The following is a 10,163-nucleotide window of genomic DNA, read 5'->3' on the forward strand; positions in this document are numbered from 1 at the left end:
GTAAGGAACTGTGCTGCCAACCCGAAGGCCCAAGGTTCAAATCCACCAGCAGCTCCAAGGGAGAAAGATGGGTAATCTCCCATGTGGTAGCCAGCCTCTGAGACCCCCGGGGGGTTAGCTACAAGTCTGAGACCCCCCCGGGGGGATAGCTATAAGTCAGTTCCTATCTAGTAACACAGCAACACACTACTAGTAAAACTGCGTTCCCTGGGGTTTAAATTGCTTCTCTAGGTTGGTCTCCCTCTTCAATGCAGCCCACCAGTAATATTTCTGAATACCAGCAAATGAAGCTTACAAACTGTGTGCACGACTCTTTTTTTAAGTTATTTCAATCTTAGAACTAAATAAGCAAAACTCCTCGCCTCTCTGTCTTCCAGGGCAGTGCAGGTTCTTCTCAGTCTCCGTTCGTCCAGATGCCAGGTAAGTAGCTTCATTCAACCATTCATTTATTCCCATTGGATTTTATATCAGGCATTTGGGCTTTTCTTCTTTTTTTTTTTTTTTAATTGTTGTGGTTTTTTTTGTTTTATTTTTGTTCTTTTTGTGTGTACCGTCAAATCAGATCTGACTGGTACAGGGTGGGCTTTTCTTCTTCATTTTGCTCAGTCACGAAAAATGTGGAGAGGAAAAATGCTGTATGATACACATTTTTTGTTCTTTAATAAACATGTCAAATGGAAAAACAACAAAAATTATTGTAAAAGTGAAAATTAACCTTTTCCAGTCAGTCATTCTGGGAGCCCTTTTGATCCTTTGCTGAGCAGAAGCCTATTGGACAAAAACAATAGCACTGGGCCCTTGGTATGACTTCAAAATATTTACAACTGTGACCCCATGATCTGGTAGAAAGTTCACACTCCTGCTTAGAATGAAGGGGAAGGAGAACTGAGGGCAAGAGTGACTACTGTCATTTCTCAGAGTCCACTCTGTGCTGGAGACTTCATATGTTATACTAATTTCAAGATATGCATGTCATTAAATACTGTAATAGCATGAACATGGCATTTTAAAACAATTTAATAGAATGTTGATATCACACACACACACACACACACACACACACACACCCCAGTACCTCCTAGACTTCAAACTCAGATGTGACACAGGCCTTCTCAATAGTTTTCCCAACTTCAGGTAGACAAGCAAAGGAATAAAATGGTGTAAGAGTCACGTAACTGAATGTGTCTGTATTATGCTCCCTACATTTCATTTTAAAGTGCTCTGGTGGCCCAGTCTGTAGGAAGTTGTGCTACTAACCCAGTCTCAGTCTTTCTAGAGGTTTGAATCCACCAGCAAGCAGCAGCTTGGGAGGGAGACAGACAGTCTCTTTTTACTCAAAATCTCCTTGGAAATCTGCTGGAGGGTCAGCTGTGAGTCAATTCTGACTCCCAAAGTAGGGAGGAAGGGAGGAAGGGAAGAAGGGAGGGAGGAGGGTAGGGATGGAGTGGAGATGATGCTTGTTGTTATGTGTTGTTGAGTGGCTTTGTGATTCATAGCGACCTGATGCACATTAGCCCCAACCCTGCTAGCTTCATTGTCTCTGACACACCTACCCGCATTACCCCAGTCACTGAGTCAATCCATCTCACCCACGGTCTTCCTTTCTTGTGCTGTCCCTCCACCCTTCCAAACATGATGTCCCTCTCCAAGGACTGGTCCCTCCTGGCAACTTGCCTAAAGTATGTCAGACAGAACTTCAAAATCCTTGCCTCCAATGAGCCTGGTTTCACCCTCTCCAGAATGAAGCTGTTTGTTCTCTTAGCAGTCCATGGTATATTCAATACTCTTCTTGAGCACTACAACTCAAAGATATTGATTTGCCTCCTAATATCTTAGTCATTGTCTAGCTCTCTGCTATATAGCAAATAACTGTGAAGACCATGGCCTAGGCCAGGTGCACCTTAGTCTCTAGACTGGCATCATTGCTCTTCAGTACTCTGGAGAAGTTCCTAATAGCAGATATCCCAAAGCAATTCATATTTTGATTTCCTAACTGCTGGTATCAATAGTGTTGAGTGTGGAGCCAAGCAAGCTGAAGCTGTTTACAATCTCAGTCCCTTTGCTATCAGGATGCTGCCAGTCAGCCCAGTGGTGAGAATCTTTGTTTTCTTGATGTTGAGCTTCAACCCATATTGAAAGCTGTAGTCATTGTTCTCAGCAAATGCTTCAGGTCTTCCTCAGTTTTGACAAGCAAGATTGTGTCATCTGCATAAGGTAGGTTGTTGATGAGTCTTCCTCCAATCCTGGAGCCACATTCCTCCTCATACAGACCAGCCTCCTGGATGACCTGTTCCTCATAAAGATTTAAAAGGTATGGAGATAGGATGCATCCCTGCTGTACACCTTTCCAGATTTTGAACCATGTAGTGTTTTCATGCTCTGTTCTGATGATTGCCTCCCATTCCAAGTATAGGTTTCACATAAGTAAAATCAAAGGTTCTGGATTCCCACTTTTCTCAGAGAGATGGTATAGTGCATTGCATTTGGGGCTGCTAATTCAAAGGGAGCTCTGGTGGCCTAGTGGTAAGAAGTTGCACTGTAATCCTATAGGCACAAAGTTCAAATCCACCAGCTGCTCTGTGGGAGGATGAGCAATCTCCTCCCATGTGATTTACAGCTTCTAAAAACCTACTGGAGGGCCAGCAATGGGTCAGTTCTGACTCAATGGCACACAGCTCAAAGCTTGGCAGTTCTCTTCTTCCAGTAGTTCTATAGGAGACAAATAGCCTCCTGCCCTTTTGTACAGATTTATATCCTCAGAAATCTGGAGGAGGGCTGCATGTGGAGGCTTCTATGATGCCAACTTGACTAGAAAGTAGCACGTTATTACTGTGTTTGCTGTCATTCTGATCAGCCCTGCCCTGTTCCTCATCACAGGGGGAAAGACTTCAACTTCTCTTTCCCTCTTCTCTTCCTTTTTTTATTCTTTTTAAGGAGAAAAATGCCTACTTAAGAATATAGAGTATTGTGTTTTGTTTTGAGGTGGTTTTTATTTCTCCTTTATAGTCTTTATTTTGAATTGAACATCTAGATTCTGGAAGTCCTGTTTACAAAGTTGATGTTTTGTTCTCAACTTCAACTATGTCCATGGACCTGAATACTTGACACAAAACAGAGTCTAATTTATTGACTGCCATTTACACTTGCACAGATTACCCCCACCCTACCTCAAGGTTGTATGCTAACATTGAAAACTTTAACTACAAGCAAATTAGACATTTTGTGTTGCTGTTAGGTGCTATCGACTACCACTCACAGGGACCCTGTGAGCAGGTCAGAACCATGCCCTGCCCCAGGCCATCCTCACATGCTCCAGATCCTCATCACAGCCGTTGTGCCTATCCATTTGTCAAGGGATTTCCTCTCCTTCATTGACCTTCCACCTTTCTTAGCACGTGGTCTTTTTCCAAGGATCAGAACCTCCTGATAATTTGCCGAAAAGTGTGTAAGACAAAATTCAATCTTCCTTGCCTCCAAGGAACAGCCTGGCTGCACTTCCTACGAGAAAGATTTGTTCTTTTGGCAATCCATGGGATAGTCAATACTTTTTGCTGATATTGGAATTCAAAGGTATCAATTCTTCAGTCTTCAATAGATATTAGGGGCAAACAATTTTAAGATGATCATGGAGTGAGTAGAATCAAGCTTTAGATGTCCATGGGGAATTTGGAGTTCTTCCTTTAATAAACATATTTGCATGTAGCTGTTGAGAACAATATTATGCTATTCACACTTAATATCATTGCCAGTCGGAACCAACTCATAGCTGACAGCGCTAAGGGTTTCCAAGGCTATAAATCACATGGGAAGAGATTGTCCATCTTTCTCCTGGGAAATTCAAAGTGCCAGAGAGTCTTGGCTGTCAGGTTAACAGTGCAACTTCCTACATACCTACCACCAGAGCTTCCTATTATGCTAATTGTCATTGTTGTTATTGATTGCTGTTGAGTCGAGTATGACTCATAGCGATCCTATGATCCTATGAAGCCTTTCTATAACTATTGTCGTTTTCCAAAATTTATAGAGTTTCCAGAGGCATGTGATTTAGGAAGTGGATGCCACTCTTGCTCCTAAGATTTACCAAAAAATGTGTGACACAAGCCTTGTCGCTGTAACCTTGCAGGGCATTTGGAAAGAAGCTTATGTATTTAGAGTGAAACAGTGGTGAGTTAAGTCTGAACTGCTACATTGTGTAGTGAGGACTAAAGTCCTGGGTTTATAGAGTGTCTGGCTGAGTTATATAACACAGGAAAGATGTTTTGGTGAGTTTCTCTTCGCCAGAGAGAAGCCCAGGCAGGCAGGGGCGCAGGCAGGCAGAGACAAAGCTTACAGTGGTCCTTGGTGTTTGAAGCCAAAATGTCAGGAAGAAGAGTACTTTCTTCTTCCTGAGGTCCTTCTGTGGCCTCAAGGTGTTGTTCTCAGCCAAATAGGAAACATCTGCCACTAGGAGGTATGCTTTTTTATTACTGGAGAAGAATGGGCAAGCCACCAATTAATTATATAGACTTAGAGCCTATGCCTCCAAACTAGTCATAAACAATAATTTGTTTCCTGTCATAACAAAATGTTGGGGTTAGAAGGTGGGCAGGGAGAAAAATGCAACAATGAATGAATGGAAATCCAAAGTCTCTGTAAAAGTTCACTAAAATTAATAAGAAAAAATATATAAATTTTTTAAAAAAGGCAAACATCATCTCTTCTGGAATCTTTGCACTACCTTACCCTAAATAATATTCAACTCAGTTTGAGCTTTCCCCCATTTCCATTAAAGGACACTTTCAATAACACCAAGAGCTGGCTTCCTAAAACGTTGATCTTGTGAGCTGGGTACAGGACTCACTATAGCCACAAGAGGGCAGCAAATAACACAAGACTCTTAAAAACAGCTAGGACACCTTCTGTACTTCTCTAATTTGACTGCACAGAAGCCATATCATTCAAAAGCAAGCCCCTTACAGAATGCCTGCCAGTAGCAAGACACACTAAAGGTCAGTATGCACAATGGAACTGAAGACACTACAGTCTGCCTCTGCCTTAAAGCAACATTATAGGTATTCCCTTATGCACTGAAACCGTATTTCAGTAAAAAAAAAAAAAAGTCTTCTGGAAAGTTCTGCAGCCCAGTTTTTAATGATTCTGTACATATAGTGGTATAACTATAAAAAAGATAGGATATTTCATTAGATCACATGCTAAGACAAGATCATTCTCTTTCTTAAATCCAACTCCTTCCTAACAGTGTCAGACACAAAAGAGTTCGTTCACAACGTATGTCTGTCTGTCAAGTGAAATGGTCACTCAGCCTTCTGAAAGAAATTCTTCCCTAAGGCTGGAGTACGTAACAAATCCTGGGTCAGAAAGGTTAAAGGGGGTACTAGAATATGGTATGCAATTCAAGTCACTTATCTACTTAAATGTTACCCTTGGTATCAGGCATGCATGGGTAACCTCTGTTTTCCCACGGGGAGAAACCGGCTGTAACAGCTATGTCCTCTGCTAGCTCATTGGGTTCCCACCCCCTCTCATTTGTTTTTCTTTTGGCAACAGGCTCTCCGGTGATGTCGGGTTACTATGGTGTCAGGAGATCGTTCTTATCTGACTCCGACTTCCACAACACTAAGCCATTTCCTGGGGACGTCTACACCTCCGGTGTGGCTAAGCCCTTTGCCTGCGAGTCCTCCCCGGGACAGAGCTTCCCAGGGCTGCTGGATCCCTACTTCCCGGAGCCCTATGGCGACTACCGCCCCGCAGCGCTCCCGCCCAGTGCAGGCTCAGTGCTGGGGGCCTCGCCTCTGCCCCCGCTCCTGCCGCCGCCCTTCCCCAGCGACTCCACACCCTTTGTCTTTGTGAGTATGGGGACAGGTCCATTTCCAGGGCCAGTGCTAAGGCCTGGGCCTGCTTAGGGAGGGTCCACACACTTGGTAACCAGATTGAAGCCAAGTCTTGACGTCCCTTCCACCCCAAACCAGCAGCCTGCAGTCGTCCCTCCGTCCTATGCTGGACCACCAGCCCTTGCAGCATGCAGGAGGGAAAGGGTCCCCCTCAGAGCTCTATCAGTTAGAACCAGAGACATAAGGCCTTGGTTTTCAATTACTGGCTGATCTAGCGTAGCTGGCAATAGAAACAGTTGGTTGGCTACTTATTCCCACCTCCCACACGCCTCAGATCATAACCCTGTAGGTAGGGTGGGCAGGGAACACCCACCCAAACATGCAGCAAATAAAGCTATTAAGTCTGGATTTAGATCTATTTTGTTAATATCTTACTGATTTTGAAAGATGGTCCCTACTCCCACCAGTGCTTAAGGAAAGAGCATAATGTTCCAACGAAGACCTGTGGGCGGGACTCTTCCCCCATCCCTTCCCCATCTCTTGCCCTCTCACTCCTACCTCCCACTTTCTCACAGCCCTTTCACCCCATGGAACTCCAAAGGGATCCGCTCATAAAAATCCAGAGACTGGTCAAACTCTTCATAAGGAGTCTTTGAAAGTTTTTAACCACAAAGAAATGAATCTTTAATCATGATCTTTTATACATAGAGTGGGGATTCACATTACCCAGTAACTGACTCTTTTGGCCTAGTGGATAAGGAGTTGTGAGTCCCACTTAAACGCAGGTAGTTTGAATCCAGCAGCTCTATAGGAGAGGATGGCTACCTCCTCCTATGCTGTTTCCACTGGAGGGTCAGCCATGAGTCTTCTGACTCCATGGCACAGAGTTTGAGTTTTGAGTTTTAACTCTGTTTAAGGGAGCTCTGGTGGCCTAGTCTGTCACGAGTTGCACTCCTGATCCAAAGGCCTCTCTGGCAGTCATAATCCACAAGCTGGTTCCACAGAGAGAGATGAGCAGTCTCCTCTGGTGTCATTAACAGTATTGCAAACTCAATGGAAAGTCAGCTATAAGTCTGATCCAACTCAATTGCAATGAGAGACTGAGACTGTTCCAGGAGCTTTTATGCACTTAATCCTGACAATGAAGGATGTAGTTAATAAAGTTCCATTTCACAGAAGTACATAGTGAAGTGCCTTGATATCAAGAAGATAGTAAGTGGGATGGCCATAAATTAAAGCTGGATTTGTCCAGCAACAGAACCTATGAGCTTCCTCCCTCTTTTCGCTCACTGGGGACAAGTGAGCCTTTCCAGCTGATTTAGAAGCTCACTAGGTTGAAGGAGACCTGCTGCTCTCAGCAGTGAGCTGGGAGATGACCTTCCCCCATGTGGAAATGGCCCAGAGCATCGTCTGGAACAAAGGATAATACACAATATGTTGTTGTTGTTGTTGTTTGGTGCCGTCAAGTCGTAGACGACTCATAGCGACCCTATGAACAAAAGGCCTGAGCATTGTTCATAGGGTTTCCAGAGGCAAGCCATTTTGGAAGTGGATGCCACTCCTGTTTCCGAGCTTGTTTTAGTCAGGAAGCTCCAGCAAACACTGTCCACCATGGGTGACTATTACCACGTTTGGCACATCAGTGTCACAGTGGTCAGCATCACAGCAACCACGAGTTACCTTTGTACAACAATGCACAGACCAGTGCTATACCACCTAGAAGAATGTTTGACAAGAAAACAATTTGAACCCAGCCTGAGGGCCGCAGATTAAAATCACCCACCTTCAGCTAGGTAGCATAACTTTTTTGTCCACTAGGCCAACGTAGCTCTCTCTCTGTCATCGTTGTTATTGTTGTGTCATTGAGTCATAGATGACATAGTGCATTCTAAATACTTAAGTTCTTTAGAAATGTTTGTTTTATTGTTCCCATATTAGCATCTCACTTATGCAACATTGTTGAGGGAACACGAGACTCAAACTCATTCTTGTCAAATTGGAACCGACTCATAGCTGACGCTCCCAGTTTCTGAGGCTGTCAATCTTATCAATCTCGTGGGGGGAGATCAGCCATCTTTCTCCTTCAGAGCTCCTGGTGTATGTAAACCAGTCACTGTCAAGTCGGTTCCAGCTGGTGGTAACAGTATGTGTGTGAACTGCATGCACTTTTGGGGTTCTCGGTGGCTGTGTGTTTTGGTAGCAGATCACCAGACCTTTCTTCCTAGGAATTTGTAGGTAGCCTGGAGCCTCCAAGGTTTGGGTTAGCAGCTAGGACACTGACAATTTGCATCACCCAGGGATTCCCTGGTTGAGTCAGAACCAACCCATAACTGGTGCCTCAGTGGGTTGTCAGAGACATTAAATCACACACCATGCCTTTCAAATGGTAGCACAGCTTCTTACAGCTAGGCCCCCAGTGACCCCACTGTTGGTGTTAGGTTGTATCAGGTTGATTCTGACCCATTCTGACCCCTTGTTTAGAATAAAATGTTCTGTAGGGTTTTCAGTGCCTGATGTTATTTTTTACATTAAATCACCTGGCCCTACTTCCCAGGAGCGGCTGGATAAATTTCCGTTTCCAACCCTCTCAGTTAACAGTTTACAACATCTGACTCACCCCACAGTTTGCAAAGCTCAAACACTGCCAGCAACTGAGAACCACCTCATGGCTGATCCTCCACTGGGTTTCCAAGGCTATAAATCACAAGGGAGGAAATTGCCCATTTTGTTCCCTGAGAGCTGCTGGTGAATCCAGGCCACCAGGGAGACAGTGCTTCCAGAGATCCCTTTAATGATAACTCACGTCTTTGAGTCTCAATCATCTAACCAGTATTCAAAGGCTGTAAAATTGCATTGGGGGAGATTGCCTATGTTTCTTGCTGGGGGCAGCTGGTGGATTCAAACTGCTTACCTCTAAGTTGTTAAGGCAACTCCTTACCACTAAGCCACCAGGAAATACAGTTTTAGAGTAGGATACAACTAAAGCTTTCCCTGCAGCTGTGAAAATCCAGGGTGGGAAGACGGTGTGCTAACTAGGTTTGGATGCAGAGAGATGGTACAAGTCTACTTCCTCTGGAAGTCATGGGAGAGGGAATGTTTCCAGAGAGTGACCCCTGCGAATAATGCCAGCCATCTTTCTGTTTTCTGCAGAGGGACACATGGGAGCAGACAGTGCCTGATGGTCTCAGCCAGCAGGACCCAGCACCTGGGGACCCCCTGCAGCCCTTGGCACCCAACACCAGTTGCCTCTCCCAACTGGAATCAGGGAGCAGCGCTCAGCACCGGAGCTCAAGCTGGGGGTCCACCTTGGCTGGGGCTCAGTCCTACTCGCTGCATGGCCTGGAGGAGCTGCACCACACGCCAGGGTACCCCACCCCGCCCCCCTATCCCTTTGCCCCTTTCATGACGGTGACGAATGACCTAGCCCCCAAAGTGGTGCCACTGTCTGCTGACGAGGGGGCAGATGCCCCTTCCCTGCACGACCCTTCCCCGTGGACCAAAGAAGATGGGGGCATGGCCTGGGGGGCATATGAATGTCGCCGAGCCTACTGAGGGGCCGATGAGAGGACTTCTACTCTGCTTTCCTTCACACTAGGATCTGGATTCCCCAGATGGTTTGAGGTGTGTTGGCACTTTGAGAACTGGATTTTCAGGAAATACCATAAAGCCACCCTTTCTTAGGCGATGATGGCATTTATTTGTAACCCCACAGCTAGCCCCTTGAAATACAGCATGCTGTTATTACTGTCATGGACCATATTCTAGAAACCACTTACCATGAAGGGATTTGAGGAGTCTTTAATTACCATTACATTTGAAATTGTCTGTTCTCCCCCACGCACCTGCCTTTCCACCTGAAATCACTTAAAAAAAATATGTGAAGATCATAATATAAACTTACGTTTCTGTCTGCTCTTTCTGACTTATGAACTATGTGCGTTCTTTCATGAAGAGAGTGTATATAATGCCAGCTGGGGTAAAACCAAGCTCGTGTTATCCTGTGTGACTCTAAAGTGTTGTGTCCACACCGTCAAGAAATCAACATGGTGTCACAGAGAAACACGTTATTGTCATGATAGTAGAACACAGCTAGGAGACTATGACTTTGTTAACTTGTAAATTTAGCTCTGTCTTAAAGCCAGGATGCCCCCAAAGGAATCCAATCCTGAAACAATAAAGACTGAATTTTTCTTTGATCAATGGCTAACTCCCATAGAGTTGATTTTAAAGCACAGGGACCCTCCAGGAGGTTTCAGGGCTGTGAATTTGAATGGAAGGAGACTGTCTATCTTTCTCCCTCAGAGGCACTGGAGGATTCAAATCACCCTAGGT

General features: G+C 44.9%; 1 protein-coding gene across 1 annotated transcript; it reads left to right on the forward strand.

Moving 5' to 3' along the window:
- Positions 1 to 413: 413 nt before the first annotated feature.
- On the forward strand, positions 414 to 9,383 carry LOC102874457 (chromosome unknown open reading frame, human C11orf53). Its single transcript, XM_006890860.1, has 3 exons — positions 414 to 420; positions 5,548 to 5,846; positions 8,982 to 9,383. Exons 1-3 carry the CDS (start codon positions 414 to 416, stop codon positions 9,381 to 9,383), a joined length of 708 nt encoding a protein of 235 aa, XP_006890922.1.
- The last annotated feature ends 780 nt before the right edge of the window (positions 9,384 to 10,163 follow it).

This window comes from Elephantulus edwardii, unplaced genomic scaffold (assembly GCF_000299155.1).
Source record: "Elephantulus edwardii isolate Elephantulus edwardi_28Jun2011 unplaced genomic scaffold, EleEdw1.0 scaffold00093, whole genome shotgun sequence".
In the NCBI taxonomy this organism is placed as follows: Eukaryota; Metazoa; Chordata; class Mammalia; order Macroscelidea; family Macroscelididae; genus Elephantulus; species Elephantulus edwardii.